Source organism: Dendronephthya gigantea, unplaced genomic scaffold (genome assembly GCF_004324835.1).
Source record: "Dendronephthya gigantea isolate DGI-Jeju-01 unplaced genomic scaffold, DenGig_1.0 000059F, whole genome shotgun sequence".
Classification (NCBI taxonomy): Eukaryota; Metazoa; Cnidaria; class Anthozoa; order Malacalcyonacea; family Nephtheidae; genus Dendronephthya; species Dendronephthya gigantea.
The window spans coordinates 891,540-913,687 of record NW_021163069.1 but is presented as its reverse complement, the minus strand read 5'-3'; the positions used below and the strand labels follow the sequence as shown (position 1 = coordinate 913,687).

The following is a 22,148-nucleotide window of genomic DNA, read 5'->3' as shown; positions in this document are numbered from 1 at the left end:
TGCCAGACTTTCCGCACAGGAAATAGCGCGCAATGCTTTATGGTATACTGTGATAGCGCTAGGCCGATAAAATTTCAATTTCATTTTTTTTGCATTTTATTGTGATTTATCTTTTAAAGTCATGTGAAATTTCAAATGAATTTTGATAGCGCTAGGCCGATAAAATTTCACTTCATATTCACTTCTATTTGCAATTGTAAAATCATTTGATTCTCGTTTTGATTTTGATTTAATTTTGATTCTTGTTTTGATTTTGATTCTCATTTTGATTTGATTTTGATTATTATTTTCAAATCGTTTATCAATTGAAATGCAATTTGTAATCTGTTTACATTTAAAATACGTATAGATATTATTTTGTTTCTTTTATTAACAAAAATATGAATGATAGCGATCGGCCACCATACTCCAGCCAAGAAAAGCACAATCGTCAGGCGAAAAGCCCACTGGCATTCAGGGCCCTGGCACTGAAATTGTCTAACCAAAAGAAAACACAATAACGGAAGTTTATATTAACTGGGATGTTTTGGGAACTCTTTCAACGACAAAGTCGACCGTCGACGTTTTGTTTCGCGTATAACAGGGAAAATTTTTTAGCCTTATAACAGGCCATCAATGTTCTCTTGATACATGAAGTAGCACAGCAGGCATGTAAACACATTGGCAGTAAGGAATGCGGTCGCGTGTGATAGATTAAGCTTGATTCCTTGAGTCCTTGACAACGAAAGGAAAATGGCACGCTACTATAGAGTCGAAGTATTTGTGATCTTCGAGATCTATTTAAATATTTGCACGTAAATCGCTTTAGGAAAAGCGTAATCGTATTTCAAGGTGAGTTCTTGGGTACCTTGTGAGTGAGTTGTGAGTGCTTTTTAATTTATACACGTATAGCATGATCGTCGGTTGATTAATTTTATATGACTGTTTATTGTGCTTACTTTTTATTCTAATTTGTTGCAAAATTGTTTAGAACGTATTAAAATGTTGCGAAATGTGTTACATTTCATATCTGGAAACAGTTGTCTGTGCTCGCCGGTCGAGGATACAAGTTTGAATTGAATACTGCATATTTCTTCATGGTATATAGAGAAATGGGATAGGCGGCATGCCTAGCTGAATAATTTGCTCTGAGAATATGGTTGGTTGGCTTATTGAGATTCGTTTTGGTCCTATGTTTTAAACCGTTGTAATAATATCAAGCACTTGTTTGCTTTCAGGAAGGCAGCCAACAATTTCAAAGTATGCTGGATAATGTTTTGTTGAAAAGAGGAATAGTATCTCTGACAGGTATATATACCTGGTACATATAAATGTTAATAGTATAAATGTTATAAGTGTTACGGGGTCCTGTTCGTTGCCTTTCAGTCGTAGGGGTGGAGGGAGGCACTGACTCCCAGAAACATTTAAGTCTAGAAAAGTTGGCAACAAATCAGTGATAAGTTGGGAAATTTGTATTTGTGACTTGGGTAATTTAGGCTGTTCAAATCACTTGCCTGACTCCCCCTACTCCTGCCTAAATTTTTGGGCTATATGCCTATACTTTCAATGCATTGGACAATTAGAATATGCACTTAACGTTTCCTCCAGGAAGCAAACTTAACTGAGATGTTCTTTTGTTATTTATTTTAAGGTTCAAAAGATGCCGTTGGATGCCATGTTATATCATTTCAAACTCAGCAACAGTTGCTGTTTACACAAATTGGTCATTCAAGTTTGACTGAATTACTTCATATTGTTGTGACATATTATGAAAGGTTAGCATCACCATAACTATATGGGTACAATTATAAAATTTGTGTATAGAATTAGACTATGTTAGCATCTAAATACTCCTGTACATTATTAAAAACTATAGTATGAAATTACAATGCCTTCCTTACTCTACTCTACATTATACATTACAAGTGCTTCAGGAACTAATTAGTATACAGTGAAATTTTGCTTAATGAAAAAATTATAACCATGCGCAGACAGCTAGCTTGCTGGTTGTTCTAAAAGTTTATGTCACATATTTACATAATGAACAACTAGTTTGCCAAATTAGAGGATTTTTGATGTTATTTTGTATCTGCAATGTATATTCCTTAAAATATTATGAATATCAAATACCGAATATCTTAAACCATTTTTGTTAAATCATTTATGTGCTTCTGATCAAATATGAGTTAAATGTTTTTATTATTGTGGGACATGAATAATTTAACATCATCATGTCCCATAATGTTATTAGTATACAGTAGATCTATAATGGACAAAATTGGCTTATACCTTTAAAATCATGATTGTGGTCAATGGTCATATCCTACTTTTCTCAATAGCTTCTCAATTTCTCAATAGGCAGCACATCCAGTACACATCAATCATATATACATAAGATAATATGACTCAAATGCATTGGCTGGGCTGCCTATGGAGAAACAATTTCTTAATGAATTCCCATGCATGCATGTGACCAAAAATATATGTAACTGATTTTATTATTATTAATCTCATTAATACCATTCTATTATTAATCATATTCCACTTTTCTCAATAGCTGGAGAAACCATAGGCAGCACATCCAGTACACATCAATCATATATACATAAGATAATATGACTCAAATGCATTGGCTGGGCTGCCTATGGAGATTTAATTTCTTAATAAATTCCCATGTGTGCATGTGACCAAGAATATATGTAACTGATTTTATTATTATTAATCCCATTAATACCATTCTATTATTAATCATATCCCACTTTTCTCAATAGCTGGAGAAACCATAGGCAGCACATCCAGTACACATCAATCATATATACATAAGATAATATGACTCAAATGCATTGGCTGGGCTGCCTATGGAGAAACAATTTCTTAATAAATTCCCATGCGTGCATGCATGTGACCAAGAATATATGTAACTCATTTTATCACTATTAATCCCATTAATACCATTCTATTATTAATCATATCCCACTTTTCTCAATAGCTGGAGAAACCATAGGCAGCACATCCAGTACACATCAATCATATATACATAAGATAATATGACTCAACTGCATATTGGCTGGGCTGCCTATGGAGAAACAATTTCTTAAATATCAGTGTGTGCATGCATGTGACCTGGAAATTATGTAACTCATTTTATTATTATTAATTCTTTCATATTCTTTTAACTATCATACTCTCACAGGGTCTCAATTCAATTACATGTTCTGGATGTATATATTTACTGCATCTAACACCAGTAACATAACCTAACATCAAAATAATGTGGTATAGCAACAGCCTAAAATAGAGCAACACTTCTCAACGTTTCTATCTGGGGGCCTTTGTCAGGACTCAGCAGAGTTAGTGTATGAGCTAGAAAAAAATAAAATAAACTCAATGATTTCTTCCTTTCTGGAATAATTTAGTGCGTTGGTGTCATTCTTGGTGAATATGAGTCACTCCACTCCATTGTTTATTGATAAATTTATTCATGTTATTCATCAACTTGAGGTAAGCTTTGAGTTTTGAACTAGCTGACTTGAACTGTTTTGAAAATATATATATAAATTTACTTGATCGAGAAATTCTGTCTAGTGAAATTTAATAAAACCACGCTGAGATCAACTTCAAGTATTTGACGAACCACACAATTCTCGTGAAGACAAGTATTTTTTTTAAAATTATGCTCTCAATTAATTTCTTGATCCATGATTTCGACTGGTTTTCATATGTCGCTTTCCGCTGACAATGTATCGTAGAGCATTATCATTAAAACTTAAAAGCGACGTATAAAAAAGTGTTTATATTGTCAGATGAAATTGTCAGTTGTCACATCCATTTTGCGTGCTAATTTTCGGGACACGCTCGAAGCGTTACCACGTGCACGCATGCAGCCGTGGAAGATTGGAGATACCAGTTTCCTTGTACTGTGAATCAGCTTCTAGACACATCAAAGATATTTGAAATTGTATCTTGGAATATTTACAGTAGAATTTACAATGTTTGCGTCTTTGCGGAGTATTTGCCGCTTTCAAATCCCGCGCGAAACACGTGTGTGCTCGCAGGCTATTAGGCCCATTTTCCGTGACCTAATGCTTTCGATTGTTTGGGGTTCGGTTTCGATTAGTTCCGGGGGAAAAATCCGCCCCTGTTCACGAAAGTTTATTAATTTTTGTGAATATTCGATTAAAATTCGTTTAAACCGTTTTATTCTCAGGGAGTGATGTCCGAAAGGAGGATAAAAAGGGTATACGTGATTAGGCCGGAACGAAAACCAATCCGAAAACATTTCTTAAAAGAGTTGGGTAACATCAACAACGAAAATACAAGAAATAATGCTCAGGTATGATGTGATGGAATGTTAAAATTGCGAACAAGTTGAATCATTCTATATTGAGTTTAAATTTGAAATCATATGAGATGAACGCAATTGAATCACGGGCAATGCAGTTTCTGCTTATATCAATAACAGATTATATTCCATACAACAGATTCGACAGAATTAGATCATTTTAAAGCGGGTTGCAGTCCGTAATGTAAACAAACGCTTTGTTTACATTTTGAATCTATATATTTCCGTATATCTATATATACGAAACATATGAAATTTGAAGAATTTTGAAACAAGTAGCTACCCATTGTTATGCATGAGCAGAACCGATTCGCAGAAGTGACTCTAACCTCCTTTTAACATTCCTTGTTACGCGAAATCGTTTTTTAGCCAAATTTAATTACATTTTAACTTATAATATAAAAACTATACATACAATACCGTTGCTTCAAAAGATTGTTCGCTGGTGTAATGCTGGAAAACTCCTTTAAAAATTTGTCTTACAGATTAAACAATTACTTGACGCCTTCATGGTTTCCGTGTTTGGATGGCCTGATCCAAACACGCTGGAATGTTGCGAGAGTTAAGAAAAGCGCGCGAAACACGAACCGAAGGCAGATGATTTTGCGAGCTTTTTTAGCAACATCCCTGCGTGTTTGGATCAGGTCATCAAAACACAGGAAACTATGTTTTATAATATAACAACAGCAAGGTGGTGTTTCAAGTTGGATTTCCATGCGCGAATTAAATTTCCGTGTTTGGATGGCCTGATCTAAACGCGGACTTCGATTAATCATAACACATGATATACATCTTATTTTATGATATCAATTCCATCCGGCTTTACTATAGCCTAGGAAAACACTTCATGTACTCAAATGATGCAGCGCCGTAGCCACGCCTTCAAATGGAGACCTTGCACACAAGAGGTGAAAACCTTGAAGGCTTGAAAGCATTTTGGCCTTAAACTTTGATTTTTTCTCAGGTTATTGTCGTGAAGTCATTTGAAGAACTATATCAATATATAAAACAACGTGACTTGACCCTTGAATATGGTGGAACATTGCAACATGACCACAATGCCTGGTTGGCCGTACAAAAGGTATTTGAATTGCCGTATATAGTGATATATTATGTAACACTTGGTTAACAAACGCTGACGTTTATTGTCAAAAATATTTAGAACTACAAAAAGTTACTTCAATATATAGGCGAAAGTAGAGGGGGAGGGGGGCAAATAGAAAGTCTATCGTATCAACTTGGTTAGCGTGGTAAGTATATGGAACCTAATAATATTCTTGTAATTTTGCATGGTGATATCAAAATAAGTAAATTAGCTCGTAGCGGTACACCACGTAGCTGCCACTTAATATCACGTTTGTCGTTATTTGTTTGCTCGCGTTATTAATTTTTTGCAGAAATCTTAGTGCCCGTTCACACTTAACTCGCTTGTAAATCGATTTAGTTCATTCGAATTCCATTCGATTTCGATTGGTTTTAAAACCTGAATTGCCTGACTGATTCGTATCAATTGGTGTATGCATTCTCACTGTGAAACGAATCAGATTAATTCACCACCTCTTGTGGTCTACTTTAATTCGGTTCGAATTCGTTTTCGCTTCGCTTGCGACTGTTCATACTTACCTCATTCGGACTCGAATCGATTCCAAATCGATTTAAAAACGTTAGCGTGAACGGGCCCTTATATAATATACGTTTATTACCACTACTGACACTAGGGAATTTTAAAATAATAAGATCATGCATTAATTAATACTAAGTAATAGTTCCACAGACTATTTACAAAAATTACTTACAATTGCTAATGTTTGAGTTCCATTCAAACAAAGTAATATGATTAGTTGATGCAATGAACACAGTCCTCCAAACATACACCTGCACCATACTAACTTGAAGTAAAGGCGATCTTTTATCTTTTTTTGTTTGCTCACGCTATAAATGAAACGGTTTTGCTTACGAAACAATTATGAAAGTGAAATAGTTGGAATTAATTAATTAATTAATGCGCGCGTCACAGAATAGTATTCAGCTAGCTCATTGAAAAGAGCACGCCACGTACTTTTGAGTGGCTTTACTCCCTATTGGGCTGTTGAGCGATAGTTTGATGTTTGTATACGTCAATAGATTCTCTCATTTTACGAGAGACGATATACTTATATCATTCGCTAAAATGGTTGCATCTCTGCATTTAATGCGATGATTATAAGTCCAGGCACTCATGGTGAGCTACAGCAGACTTATCCAGTTTACCTTTCTCGCAGTTCGTCTTATGTTCTTTTAAGGCTAGTTTCCACTCAGGAAAATTCTCCTTTGGATCGGACAGGACTGGAAAGTTTTCTTTGTACAAACGCCGCCTGAGAACTCGCCGACAAAGGAAATTTTCCTGTCCATTCCGATCCAAAGCAGATTTTTCCGGAGTGGAAACTAGCCTTTAGAAACGTATTGAGAGATTTCTACTGGTCTCTCTATTGTAAACCAAACCACATGCACATGGAATGCGGTACACACCAGGTTTCTGAAGTTCATCGACGCCATCCATGTGCGTGTAAAGAGCGCGAAACAATTTGTTATTGCTTGAACTTTAATTCCAACTTCGTTTAAAATCCTAACGATTTTATACGAAGCTGAACCGATAAATGGCAAAACGACAGAGCAGATATCCAATGTCTTGTTTCTGCATGTCTGCTGTCATTCATAGTATGAATTCCCGAGGATAACCATACATGCATTGAACATTATTCAAATGCTCAGTAATATTTAAATCGCAAATTGTTTTAACATGCACGGTTGATTGATGTTTTTCCACACTGATCTTTTAGGATGGTGAAATGAATTATAATTCAGATATATGTGAGTGTGTATTGGTTTTCTATAAACTTTATATGACCCAAAGTCCTGTCCTCTTTTATATCAAATAAGATATCTAAGAATGATATATGGAGTTATTCTAATGTGAACTTATTTTTGTCTAAAAACGTGTTTTTGTCTAAAAACCATGCGATAAACTACTTAATGTGTCATCTACATATATCTAAACCAGAAACCAGGTTTTAAACATGCTGTAGCTAGAGCTTTCTTTTCAAATTCTTCCACGACTACCCATTGCAGTACCATAAGTTTGCTCGTAGTATTCATCCCGCCACTGAAAACTATGGTAGTATTTAAGCACGATTTCAGCAGTTCATATATACTCTCGGGAGAAAGGCTAGTCCTTTCAGAGAGGGTTTCATCTGAAAGCAACCTGTCTTTCGCAATGCTACGCCTCATCTACTGGTACACAAGTAAATAAACTAACTCTACAATTTCACTTTCACCTAATTTAACATTTTGCATATTCGCAACAATTCTTTAGAATTATAAGTGTTCTGCTAGACCACGAACATTAGCTAAATGATAAGTCTGTAAACCTTGAGAGGCAACTATAGGTCTAAGAGTTATACCAGATTTATGTATTTTAGGTAAACCATATACACATGCACTAAATGAGCGCAAAGGTTTTGACACAAAATACCTGATTTTCTAAACTCAGATAGTTTAGAACATATTTTGCGATCATTATTTGCTGTGGGGTAACGTTTAAGCTCTTTATATATTGGAGTTTCAAGAAGAACACGAATTTTACCTTCATTTTCTAAACGATTTAATAAAACCGTTGCGTTTCCCGTGTCAGCCTTTTAGAATATATGTATAGACGTATCTGACCTTATAGGTTCCTCAAAGCTTCCTTTTGTTCTTCGAAAAGATTAGATTTGTGTAGAGTTGTACTTCACACAACCTCGGTTACTTCAACGCGATATCACCCCTGAGATTATTCAACTTTGGTTGCAGATTTTAAACGAATTCTTCTTTAGGAATCTTAGGTAGCAGAGTGCCAAGACTTATTCTTCACCGGCGTGAGTTTTCGCGCACATTGATTGACAACAGAGCATCGTAGTGTGTGCGCTATTTGCCAAATCGTGTTGTCTTCTTTTATTTGTTGATCCTCTGGACGTCAATCTTGTGTATTTGGGGTATTTGTATCTGTCAAAAAGATGAAGTCGTTAGGATTTTAAAGGAAGTTGCAATTAAAGTTGCACACATTCAAGCAATAACAGTTTCTCACGCGCTCTTTAAACTCGCAAGGATGGCGTCGATGAACATCAGAACCTGGCGCATAAGACGAACTGGGAGAAAGGTAAACTAGATAAGTCTTCCGCGTGGACTTATGACCATCGTATTAAACAACATCGAACTAGAGAAAAAGCCACTCAATAGTACGTGGCGTGCTCTTTTCAATCTTGGTTAGCTGAATGCTTGTCTGTGACGTGCGCATAATTAATTAATTAGTTAATTAACTGTACTCTTTGGCAAATGCTCTAATTACTCCAATTTCATTGGCGATATGAGCATAAATTGCACCCTTTGCAAGTTTTAATTGCACCCCTGGTCATATTTTGTAAATCCTCGTACATGATTTTGGCATTAATTGCACTCCTGTTTGTTCTATCACCATTATTAATACTATTTCACTTTCAGTATTAATTCGTAAGTGAAACCGTTTAATTAATAGGAAAAATCACGACGAACGTGATATTTAAGTGACGTGTAAATGTGTTCTCACGTATTGCACTGATGAAGGCCTGGGTTAACGGACCGAAAGCTTTGCAGTATTAAATACTTACGTGGTGTACCTAAAACCTAATTTAATTGAATACTTACCATTTACCTTGGGGAATCGGAAAGCAAATGGCGAATGGAGTTTCCATACGAGCGTTCGGAAATTTCCCATGGAAACTCCTTCTACCATGCTTTGCACTTTCTTTGCGCGTTTGCACTTTCCCATCGCAATTTCTGTTTCCCCAAAGAAAATGGTCACATCCCAGGTAATTTTTATAACCGATTATCTTTCATGACGAGCCAGTTCAGCCTGAAGAAAAAACCTGATTATCTTTACATGTACGCCGAGTTTAACTGTACCGGATAATAATCAAGTTTTACATGCAGCAGTTATTGGGTTTTACATGCACGAGTTCATAAACAATGAATGCCATAATTGTATTCATAACATGAAATTCCTTTTCAAACAGACTTTAATACAGTTCTATCTTCTGGTAAATAATCTTGCGAAAACGTCGGCTGACGTCACAAATAGAATACGCGACCTTACATCAGGAGGGTTTGGAACTAAAGCCTCGGAAAGGTCTACGGAGAATGCACAAAAAAAACGAGTCCGAAAAGCTGAAAAGAAGAAGAATGAAATTTTGAGGTAATTAGATATTAAGCTAATAAAACATCTAGCCTAGCATGTAGCCTCAGTATGTAACTAAATCTTGAAACCAGAGCCCGCGATCCATCGGGGAAAGGAGATTGTCAAATTGCCAAAATTGATTACTAAGATTAGGACCCTCTAAATCACAATAGCCAGAAAATATGATGATTTTATAATTCTCTTCTTTATTCTCATCTGCATTTATTTCGGTCAGGTTTGAAATTTTTCATGTTTAGACGAGATGTTTTTATTTTAGGCAGTACAACGTTACTTATGCGCTGGAAAACGGCCAAAAATTACAATCGTATTTTGAAAATCCAAAGTTGGAGGAAAATTTTCAAACCCTGTCCAAATCACCTGTTTTTCAACGAGACAAAGCAGTATTTCAGCAGTACTACCGCAAGCTGTTGGCTTTGCGTGATGGTTTTGAGCATGCGTGGAAAGAAGCTGTGGGTAAATTGAGGTCATTCGCACCCGAACAAGAATTGTATAACCGCCTTATTGAGGTGCGGTGAGAATGTTTGAAGAATGGTAATCCGGCGGCTTAAAACAAATCTCCCGTTCCATTGCGTTTCTCATTCCATTATTTTTTCTGTAATATAACATTTATTGTACGCACGTGCTGATTGGTCGAGAAGCGTGTTTCTATAGCTGTTATAAATGTATAGAAGCACGGGACTTTTCCCGCCGAAATTGACAAGCGAAGTAATGTAATGAGAATTTGTAATTGAATCAAAGCAATAAAGAACATTTCTTCTTGTGTTTATATACAGCGAATCTAACGATTAGTGTTTTCGGCACAAGTTATGTATCACGAATAGAAATCGGAATTTCTCGCGATAATCTCCAAAAAAACAGTGTAAAAAGAACAAAATACTATTAATTCTCCACAAACAGGGACCGCGCTTATTTGTCGTTTGTAACTTAGGGTGAACCTCGAATATTGTTCTGTAGATTTTTTAATGCTTCGTTCGGATTCTTATAAATTAATCAAACGTGAATAGCTTTACATTCATTGACTGAGCCGGAATGCTAGAAATTATGATGTGGTATCAGCGACAGTTCATCATCAGTTTGCTAATGATTGGATATCAAAGTGATGATAAGTTTGATAAATCTTTCAGTGTTGTACGTGGATTGTTGAAGAAGGTCTGCCCTATCTGTCGCCAGTTCCTACTCAGAGCAAGACGCTGGCTGAAGCTGTAAAACAAAAGAATAACTTCGAGAATGAATTCTACAAACCCGTGAAGGTAGGGTTGATTTTATTTATTTTGCGAAAAATGTAATATCGTGACAATACCCCTTTGTATCCCTGGTGCTTGTATTTTTGCGTGCACAATCGAATCCCCTACAGGTTTGTGGTGTGTGTGCCTTTAATGCTTATCATTAACATACGTGGGAATACCAAAAGCAAGTGAGATAGATGAGTCTACCTAGCTTTTTAATCGCACTTGATCTTCGAATCAATTTCTTGGTAATTTTATTCTATAGGTGATGCTGAGAAAATCCCGTCACACGTTGAAAGAAGTGCGCCAATATCAGCGCTCACTGCGCACGCCCAATGGCAGCCTCGATCTCATGGCTGATAACTTAACTCAATTGATGGAAAACATTACGAAAAAGTCGGAACTGAGATTGAAACATTATACTAGCGAAAAAGATTTTATGCACGTATTCCGCAAGGTATATAATTGTTTTCATACTATTAGATACAAGAAAACCTCTCCAGGTTTCGACCTATAAGAATCTTCGTCATGAGAGTTCGCCAAAGACGCTGAGATCGAAACATGTCAAACAAGATTAATTATTTGCATGTCTCAGACAGTTACTGTTGAATAATCATATTGGAAAAGGGTTTATATTGGATTGATAAGAAATGGCCTGTTCAATTCCTAGCTTCAATCACACTCGAATTGAAGACCATTGACGCTCCAGAGGTTATTCCTCTTCAAGTGAAGTACCACGAAATTTAATTAGTTAGTTTTAGTTTAATTTCTTCCTGTTCTGTGGTCATATTGTAGGCAGAAAGTTGGTACGAGAAAGCTAGTGATCTCTGCCCAATGAATCCTCTCCCAATGATCACACAAGAAAATACTCATCTTTCCACATCGAGAATTGTTGATCCAAAGATTGCAAACTTTCTGGAAAAGTATCCTCCACTGACCCGAGAGGAATTCGGTAAATTGCTGGAATATGTGGAGCAAATCGACGACCTGGAACTTCGTAACCGTGTTCGGTTGCTAGGTAACCGTTGCCAAGAAATGGAAAAAATGTTAAATGCTCACCAGTCGCAACATGGTGATTTTAGCGACGAAGAGGAGAGGTATATGTTGTATTTAAATTTTTGAAATTCTTCCAATCATTGCGCGGTATTTTGATCACATGTATACATCTGCACTGCATAAAGGTATTATGAATTAGTAATCCGAATATTAACTTTGATACAACCAATCTTAATTAGCTTTATCCATATGATATACAACCAATCTTAATTACACAATCCGTATACAGGGTGTCTCAAAAAAACGCAACCACTTAAATATGCAAGAATATTAATATTGTTCGGGTTTGCACCATAGTTCAGCTAAAATGACTTTTAGCATTGTAAATGAAGGATTAAGAGCCATTTTAAGAGGATTAAGAGGTGCTTATCTACAGAGTTGAGCTTTAGAGCTGTATTAATGTTCTTGCATATTTAAGTTGTTGCGTTTTTTTTGAGACACCCTGTATAACTTTATTAGACAGTTAGCTTGATGTTAATATGCATTAGGTTTAATTTATTCATTTCACAAGCACGTTAAATACTCGTAGCTGATCTGTATGGTATATACAATAGCCATTGTAAATTCCCATACAGATCGGCCGCTCGTATTTTAACTAGAACTAATTCATTTCACGGACATTCGACGAATGTTGTAAAATTAGGAAAGTATTATATTTTGTAACACGAAAGAAATTTTCAAGCCATGTCTTGTCCATATCACGCCACCATACTTTTGTATTGCCATAGATTTTATATCCTTATCTTTTTATGCTTGCTTAAATGTTTGTTTATAAATAATTGTGAGCAGTATTTTTTTTCCTTTTTTGTCCGTTGTTCATGACCAACGGTGTTTTAAGCCTGCCATGCACATGCTATTTTTTATTCGAGAAACTTTGTTTTTTCATCTTCAATCTTTTGTCGATTTACAGCTTAGACCTGGAATCGTCTAGTGGTCAAAAACGACCATCGTCCGGTCGAAACTCGTCGCTTCAACGTTCCACGCAGAAGGACAACAATAAATTACCTTTACATTCAACAATTTCCACAGATTTTTCAACAAAACGCTGGCATGATGACGTCATGAGCTCGACTACCGTCTCGAATGATGACATCGTTAACTCAAGGTCTGGGACGGAGGATTTTGGGACTGGGATGGATAATTCACGCTTGGCTGATATTCAGAGAAGGCTTCGTGATCAGGAGTTACTGTATGAACAGTTAATACTGGAACAGGAAATCAGAGAGCTCGCCGAGGAAAAATCGAGTCCTAACAAACCAGAGGTTTCCCTTAGTTCTAGTTATGAGAGAGCTGGAAGCCCTCGTGCCACTAAGAGAGCTGTTGTAGATTTTGACGACAAAGGAAAGATTAGTAGAACTTCATTACGAAATGAGGATGTGCCATTTACATCCAGTTTAAACCGGAATGCCGAGATAGGAAGTCTAGGCACTGTCGTTAATGATTATCATACCGGTAAGGCATTTAGGAATAGGCGTTCTGAGTCGCTGCAAAGAAAATCTAGGAAAGGAAAACATAGATCAATTGCTTCTGATTTGAACGTAAGCCGCAGTGCTGTGATTGAAAACATAGACCCCATTCTTAACGGTAATGTTTCTGCAATTGGTGGCATAAACCAACCTAGAAATATAGGCGCTGATCAAACAAAACTGGAATTTGGTTTGCTCCCAGTTGATACTGAACTATCAGACAAAGAAAATCGTGGTAATTTAACAACCTCAACGCGAAGAGAGAATCAGGGAGAAATAAATTTGCTTTCACCTATCGATTTGTTGGATGGGTGCAATAGTTTAAAACGTCTGTGCAACCTTGAAATCCCTTCTCCCCAAAATAATACCTTCACAACATTCGAGAAGTATTATAGTCCGGGTGAATCAGTATCTACGAGTAATTCTAGCTTAATACCACCAGATGGCAACGTTAACACCTCCCCAGTAGTGTCATCTGAATCAAGAAACCGATCAGATGATCCTGAAGATTGTGTAAACAATTCGGAAAATTCACGTGATGTCGAGTTTCATTCACATGAAGTGGAGGTATTTGAACCTGATTCTGGAAGTCATTCTGGTCTACTTGACTATGAATTTGAAGAAGTTGAAAATTCATCAACTAAAGCTGCTGATATGTGCATAGCACAAGATTCTGAAAACAGTTCACATGGTCGTTTACGTGATCCAGAAAATAGTTCACGTGATGTTGAGTGTTATTCTAGTGATTCGAGAACTTCATCACGTGAAGTGGAAAATGTATCCAATGACAGTTCACGTGAAGAACTTCTGAAGGCTGCTAGTGAAGCAGCTAACCACTGGACAAATATAAAGAATAAACATCGAGCGCGCTTGACGCAAATCGTCGATAATATTTCGACAAGAAAAGAAATAGAAAAGGCATATTTTAATGCGCAAATACAACTTTGCCGGGCGAGACAGAGTATTGTCACGTTAAATGAATCAGGCGGTCATGCGGAACTTTCTTCAGAAAATGTTGTAAATGGCAATATGGCATCATCGTTTAACATCTCTTTAAAAATCCCCGACAGCGAGGATAAAACGTTCGATGGTAATGGAGCATTCCGAAAATATATCAGGGATTTTAGTGACGATAAAACAAACACGAATTGGCAGGAGAATGCAAAGGATACATTGCTGGGTACGAAGAAGGAAGAGGGTGAGATTGGGGTTGAAGGAAACACTAAAACTGATGCTGGACATGATACAGGTGAACCATTTGAGTCAAAGGATACCTCTGAGGAATTCACTGCTTCGCAAAATCTTCAAGGTGACGGAGTGTTGCAAGAGAATTGTAAAGAATTTGATTCCGAGCTGGAGGCTAGTGATGAGTTTGATGATAACGTAGATGAAGAGGAGTTGATGTTGTTATGCAGTCAGTCGTCCAGCGGTATGTTGAATCAAGAAGAACTGAAAGAAAGTTTGCGTGAAGAGCAGGCAAGACTCGAGGATAAGTTCCGGCAGCAAAAAGAGCAATTGCGACTCGAACGAGAAAAACTAATTGAAGGTGATAAGAATATTCACGAACAGGAAAGTAAGAACTTAGAAATAGGAGAAATAGAAAACCAGGAGCTTTTACAAAATATTGAGAGCATTGGCAGTTATCCTTTAGGCAAGTTTAGTAAAGGCACAAAGATTGATTTTCATCGAGGAAATATGCCAATGGAACTCAATCTACCTCAACCAAACACAGATAGCTATGATTCGCCGGAGCGTGAGGAACTGCGTTCACATTGCGCAATACCATCACCTGTTCACGAGGCACCGTCACCGCGCTACGAGATTCCCTCTTTAAATTCCGAATTTCCTTCACCACCACACGAAACACTCACTGAACGGAACGAAATGTCTTTCCCACAGCGCGAAACATTCCCAACACAGCACGAAATAGCTTCATCACATCATGTAATACCTTCACTCCACCCCGAGATACCTTCACTGCAGGACGAAATGACAGCTCCCAACGAAGAACTTTTGCCACAACATGAACCATACACACCACAAGGTTTAAGGAGTTTTTCTCAACATGAAACGAAGACAGCAGAGATTACGCCATTTAACCAGGAAAACACATCTCCAATAAAACCAATCGATCACACAGATGTCAGGGTTGACGGTGGCGTGAGCGACATTAGTGAAATTATTGTAAGCAACTCAGATGATAACAGGAGATGTAAAATCGAAGAAGAATTGATAAGCATTTTGCAAGAAAGACCACCGGAGGTAGAGCACGAAAAATTGGAAGTAGCAGGACCAAGGGTTCCTCCTTTAGGTATGGGTCATTATCCTCCTGCCATTTTAGATCATAATGATGATGACATTGATGAAATGAATCAGCTTATCGATGATCTAATGATAAGTGATCTGAATAGAGATAATCAAAGTGATTATGATGAGGTAGATGTGGATAGATTTCAAGTAAAAGGGGCTAAAAATCCGGTGAATAATCGTAACTGTGAGGATGGTGATGTGAACGAAGGTGGTTTTTCGGTGGATTTGGATAATATTGGAGTGAATTTTGGCGATGATGAAGAGAATAAAATGTTCGAAATGGATAATGGTGGAAGATGTGTGGATGATGACAGAGTTAGTGAAGACGATGTAGATGTATATCTTGATGATGTTGGGAGTGGCTTACCTGGCGATAAGGAGGTAAATGAGGGTGATGTCGAGATAACTGTTGATAGTTGTGACGTAAATGTGGATGATGGTAGAGAAAATAAACTAAAGTTCGATTTACCTCAGTCAGGATTAAATAATCTTGAAATCCGTATGGATAATCATCCGGCAAATAATGATAACCAAGAGTTAAAGATCGGGAATTATTTAGTAGACTTGGACATTGAGGATGATGTTGAAACAAAATGGGATAATTGCAAAGTTAGCCTCGATGATCTTGAAGAAAACAAGAACGAAAGAATTTCAGATGTTGCTCAAACTGGTAGTCACCTTGAACGTACAGGGGTCCCGTTTGGTGATAGAATGTCTGCAGAGGGCAAGGATTCTCGAGATGAAAGTTTGGGGATTGATGTTGAATTCTCCATAGATCTGAACAAGCATAGCGAAGCCGTTCTCGCGAATGACCTGATAGGATTACTGCATAATCAGAAAGATGAATTCTCTAGTCAAGAAAGCCTTGAAGTCGAGGAGGAGCATGATTTGGAGAATAATTTTGTAGTAGCATGCAACAATGAAGTCAATCATAAAATAATCGAGATCGAAAATTCCAAAGAAGAAGGCATTTTGGAAAAGAAAATGAGCCTTGATAAGCACGAGATGAAACACAAACCTGAAGGTAACTACAAATTTAAAGTACTATAAACCAATATATTCGACTCTCATTAGTCCGGTCGAATATACCATAAACCGGTATATTTGTTCCTAATTAACTCGGTCGAGTATACCATAAACCTGTATTATCCACTCTAATTAGCCAGGTCGAATATACCACAAACCTGTATATTCAGTATATATATATATATATATATATATATATATATATATATATATATATATATATATATATATATATATATATACAGGGCAGAAAACTAAATTGTGCTTTTTAAGTTGATAGAATAAATTGCGTGATATAGAGGAATGTAATCAATGATTTTTTCCGGCAGAAACAACAAGCAACGTTAGCGAGAAACATTCCAGCACAGATGACGAAAATGGCATTCCTGAGGGACACCAATTTATGTCTGACGATAGTGAGGATGATGACGATTTTTGCAGGGTGTTGGAGGATATCAAGGAAGAAGAGAGTGAATACGAGGATTTGATGAGATACAAAGCTACACATGTTGATAGCAATGATAACAAGGTTCAAGAACAGTCAAATATTTTTGTTCCCAGTCCTTCTGTTCTCCGGACCGCGCGTTTTGATGACGATAACATGGATGCAGAGGATAGCGCTGCTAATAGTGTGAGAACATTTCTTTAAATTACTTATATATAAGTCTCCGTTTGTTTGTTATTAGTTATTTATTCGTGTAAAAAATTATCGAAAATCGTTTTACTGACAGAAAAATCAATGTCAAAAAGTTATTAGGGAAATTGAAACTACCCTGAAAAAAGCTTTTCTCGTCTCCGTATGCTAACAGGAGGAGGAGAGGACGCCCCATTCCTCCGTGCTTTATAGCAATCTATATCATACATTAACATTTTACACGTATTTGCACGTATTTTTACTCTAATAGCCTTCAATCTCAGAGTATGTGCTGTACTATGTATGAACAGCTTAATTTATACAGGTCTCGCGCAAAAACCAAAGTTGACGTTAATGGTGAAATACGTCTCGTTTAGCCTAGAGAAAACGTATTTCCTAAAAATGAATTTTTACTCTCGATTTCCTGTAGAGCTCCTTCTCGTCTTCCGTAATTATCGATCCTGGAACAGGGTATTGCAAGGCGGGATTCTCTGTTGACGATAAACCAAGAGTCGTCATTCCTTCCGTTGTAGGGATGCCAAAATCAGAGGTATTGTTGGTTCGACTCTCAAGTATTGTTTTTTTTCGTGGTTAAGCCACGGGGAAGTCGGATATTGACTACTAGGTCTTAGGAGCAAAGGAACTCGTTTAGCTTATAGATTTCGAAAATAATCTTCTTCTAATCGTGTGTCAATCCAATCAATCGAGATGACAAAAATGATGGCAGGTGAACATTTTACAGGAATGTACTTATGAGATGATGATGTTAAAATTTCACGTCGTTTAGTATTTTTATTGCCTTTTTTCTAGCCAAGCAACGTGGTAAATGTACATTTGCCATCTTTTCTGTAATTGTGGACTTCTTTTGTGGCGCTATACCTTACGACATAATCCTGAAGTTTTCCTAGGTTTACCACTAGCAGTATTTAGGGAATCATTTCAACGAAATGTTGAGAGCTGATAAGTTGGAAGTTTTAGACATTTTACTAGTCTATTTACATTTAGATATCGTGACAAATCAGTGAAGCGTATTGACTCTTACTGCCCAAATAAATGTTCCAACAAAAATAATAACACATATCTTCCTTGTAGAAATAGGATTTTCGACTGAAGTTATATTTCTTTTTAGGTCCAACATTCTGGACGTTACAAAGATTATTATGTCGGTGAAGAAGCAAAGCATTTACATCGAGTATTAAATTTACATCGCCCTTTAAAGAATGGTTTCGTTGAAGACTGGGATCTCATGGAAAAGGTGGGATTCTCTTTTGTATATTAAACGTTTTTAAACATTGAATATCGAGATTCAAAGTATTCCTTTATCATACCATGGTTTGGAGACTAAATATAAGAACAATACACTCATTAACTCTGTTATTGTCCAGGTTTATGCAAAAAATGGTTCCTTTCTCGTCACGTGTCTATTGTATTTTAGGCAAATTTACCAATGGCATTCGTCTTGCTAAGCTTCACGATCTTGACCTAAAAAATATGTTAATCAAAAGATTGCTATTGGTTTATCTGTGTAAAATACAATAGACATGTGATGTGAAAGGAGCAATTTTTGCATAAATCTACCTCAACATAGTTAATAGGTTGTATTGTAGTCTCCATGTTGTCTCCAAACCATGTATATTCTATTAACTGTGATAATAGCCCTCACAGCTGTGCAATTGTTGATCCCATCAAACTCAATAGACGTTATACATAATGTATTTCTTGTCACATAGACCAGCATTCCTTGCGAGGTTTACGTTGTCGTTATTCGTGAGGTTTATAGGAATGTGAATGTTCCTTTGTCAATGCACGTCATTTGTAGCGTTGCCATGGTATTACCCTATAAATAAGGTTACATTGTTTTATCATGATATAGTTATTGGATGAAGTATACGAAGAGCTACGCTGTGAATCGGACCAGTACCCAGTGCTAATAAGTGAACCAGTTTCCAACCCGAAAACAAGTCGTGAAGAAATGATACAAGTCATGTTCGAGACATTCCACGTTCCTGCTGCATATTCCTGTGCACAAGCTGTTCTCTCGTTGTTTGCCACTGGAAGAACGACCGGTATAAATCGCCTTCATTCTTTTCACTATAATAAAAGCATCCCTTTAATAACCGCCGCCCTCTAATAGAAGCCACCCTCTAATAAACGCTGCCCTCGATACTCTTTACGCACAATTATACCGTTACGCACAATTATAGTGTTGGTTTTAGTAGAAGTGAAAATAACTCGCTTTGAAAACATTTGTTTCATGCACTTCTTGTTAAGGGTTGGTATTCGATTGTGGCTATAGTCGGGCCCACTCAGTCCCAGTCTACGAAGGCTACGCGCTGTCACACGCTACCAACACGACCGAGTTGGCTGGTCGTGAACTGACTGCTTGTTTATCGCGCATGCTCCGAGATCGTGGCGTTACTATGGAAACGCACGCAGAGCTGGACATTGCACGCGATATAAAAGAGAAGTTGTGTTACATGGTTATGGATTACGAGAGTGAAAGAAAGGCGTACAACGTTGGAGAGAGAAATGACACATTTTACACTGTAAGGGTCAAAGTTGTCTTCTAGATGCTTATCTACATCCACTAAAAACCATCACATTTGCCCATGTCCGTTTCATTAGGATTGTATTCTGTCTCCATTGTTGATTAGGTCTTCTAAAATTTTCATTATGCCTGGTTTCCATTTACTTGTGAGTGTCGTGACATGTCAAAGTGACTGATGTGATAAAGTATTTATTTTTGTTTGCTGCCAACAATGAACGATTTGAATACAAAAATAAACACGAAGTTACATTCGGACAACTTCCCATCGGTGAAAATGACCTAATTGTTCACCGCAATTACGACAAAATGCAAATCATGCTTTTCTTTTATTCTGCCGGGTCAGACCTTACAAGGCTTCATACAACCGGCCTCTGGTACTGCGCAAACTGCGTGAAAAAGTTAAAATGATATATTCCTGACCTAAAAAATATAATCTGTCTTTTCGCACGGATGGTGGAGATGAAATAGAATCTAGCAATACACGACTACTGAAAATCGGAATACCTACAGTGGCGTAGCCAGCCTAACGATTTTGTCCCGCTATGTAAATTTCGAGTTATTATATTTGTTCATGTCTTTAGAAATCTATTGTTTTCACAGTCAGTGAACACAAAAATATTAGCATAGCGGGACAAATCGACAGGCTGTCTACGCTACTGAATACTTAGGTAGAAATATTAAATATACGACTTTTCGTATTGAAGATGCCGGATGGCCAAACTGTAGCAATTGGAAGCGAGCGATTCCGTTGTCCTGAGGTGCTTTTCGCGCCATCGATGATTGGCATGGCAACAGACGGAGTTCAGGAAGTTATCTATAAGACTACAATGCAGTGTGCTGTTGACGTGAGATCGAGTCTGTTACAGAATATTGTCATTTCAGGTTTGTTTAACTACGGATCAGTCTTTCAATGGATCAGATTCTTTAGGCCTGATTCACACTTGTCCTAAGAATCGAGGATCTACTGGGTGTCTCAATAAAAACGAAAACTATTGAAATCACCCATAACAATGTAATTGTATAACAATGTAGAGTTTGAATGCCTATAAGCACTCTTTTGGGACCCACAAGTATATAAATAACAGTAAAATGACAGTAAGGTTTGTTTTCATATCCACAAATGACTTTTATTACCATGCAATATACTATTAAATTGACCTGTTTTTATTAAGGTGGCTCGACAATGTTTTCTGGCTTCTCTCGTCGCCTCCACGTAGAGCTGTGCAAACTTCTAGGCACAAGAACTCCAGACAGCATCAAAATTGAGGCGGTCGAAAACAGAAATTTTCTGACGTGGCAAGGAGGTGCTATGCTGTCAAAGTTGTCTAATTTCAAATCAATGTGGATTACGTCTCTTGAATATGAGGAATTTGGACCTGATATTGTACATAAGAAATGTGTGTGAGAATACTGTGCTGTATACATGGGGTAACTGACATCTATAGCCTACTTCAAAAACATAAATCCTCGGTCATATTCCATCGATAGTATTATAGTTAACCAAAATCATGGTAAAAATTCCCTTGGTTGAAACGTTATATATTTTTTATATCCGCGTGTCTGTGTCCGCTTTCCGCGTTTCAGATAACCGCCTTGGCTTCTTTGTGAGTGTCCGACTACGTGACCCCTAAAGACAGTATGATTAAACAACAAGAGCATCATCCTCCAAAGGCGTTTCATAATACTGGGAAATTTAGGGAGAGAGCGGCGCGGGCAGCTTTAGAAATGCGGGTAATGCGAAGAGAAACGCTTGCTGATTAATGATTTCAAGATGGCGTTAGCTAATCCAAAAACTGACTACAAAATTGTTTAGCGCAGTTAAAGAGCGTAGTGATTGTGCTTTTTTTCTTTTGATCATCACGATATGCTTTCAGATTTATTCATTGATATTATTCATGTTACTATAATTTGAATATAATTTCCCTTCAATTTAATTATGTAATACATATTAAACGTACACAGTTCCATTTCACGAGACGATGAATTGATGATATTTACACCACTATCATTTGATTGGCTTGATTCAATCAAACCTTCGCGTTTTGAAATCGTTCCATCTGAAATCTTCTGAAATCGTTTCGTATTTCGCTTCAAATGGACCATATTTCAACAAGAACTTATCTCAATATTGAGATAAGTTCCGCTTAAATCTCTGAATTTCAAAGGAAAGCTATCGCAGAAAGTCGATCCGCTACGAAAAACAGTTTTTAGGCGGCAAAATTGTCAGTGATGCTACCAATTGAATAGGGATAATCGTGGATTATATTTGAGAACACTAAACCTTGCCCTTAGTATATAGTTTACAATTCCAAG

General features: G+C 37.0%; 1 protein-coding gene across 3 annotated transcripts; it reads left to right on the top strand.

The window, feature by feature from the left end:
• The first annotated feature begins 712 nt into the window (after positions 1-712).
• LOC114530058 lies at positions 713-21,758 on the top strand. Of its 3 annotated transcripts, none has more exons than XM_028551641.1 (20): positions 713-831; positions 971-1,138; positions 1,218-1,287; positions 1,631-1,754; positions 3,396-3,480; positions 4,187-4,312; positions 5,286-5,402; positions 9,388-9,566; positions 9,826-10,075; positions 10,694-10,819; positions 11,061-11,252; positions 11,591-11,892; positions 12,762-16,651; positions 16,983-17,182; positions 17,718-17,837; positions 18,417-18,542; positions 19,161-19,353; positions 19,559-19,833; positions 20,540-20,717; positions 21,008-21,758. In XM_028551641.1, the coding sequence occupies exons 2-20, from the start codon at positions 1,136-1,138 to the stop codon at positions 21,238-21,240; spliced, it is 6,789 nt and encodes a 2,262-aa protein (XP_028407442.1). In that variant the 5' UTR covers positions 713-831; positions 971-1,135; the 3' UTR covers positions 21,241-21,758. The 3 variants fall into 3 exon arrangements, 2 of the variants coding, with proteins under 2 accessions (XP_028407442.1, XP_028407439.1); XM_028551638.1 differs by having other exon boundaries at positions 16,983-17,284; XR_003687732.1 differs by lacking the exons at positions 19,161-19,353; positions 19,559-19,833; positions 20,540-20,717; positions 21,008-21,758 and having other exon boundaries at positions 16,983-17,282; positions 18,417-18,504.
• Positions 21,759-22,148: the final 390 nt, after the last annotated feature.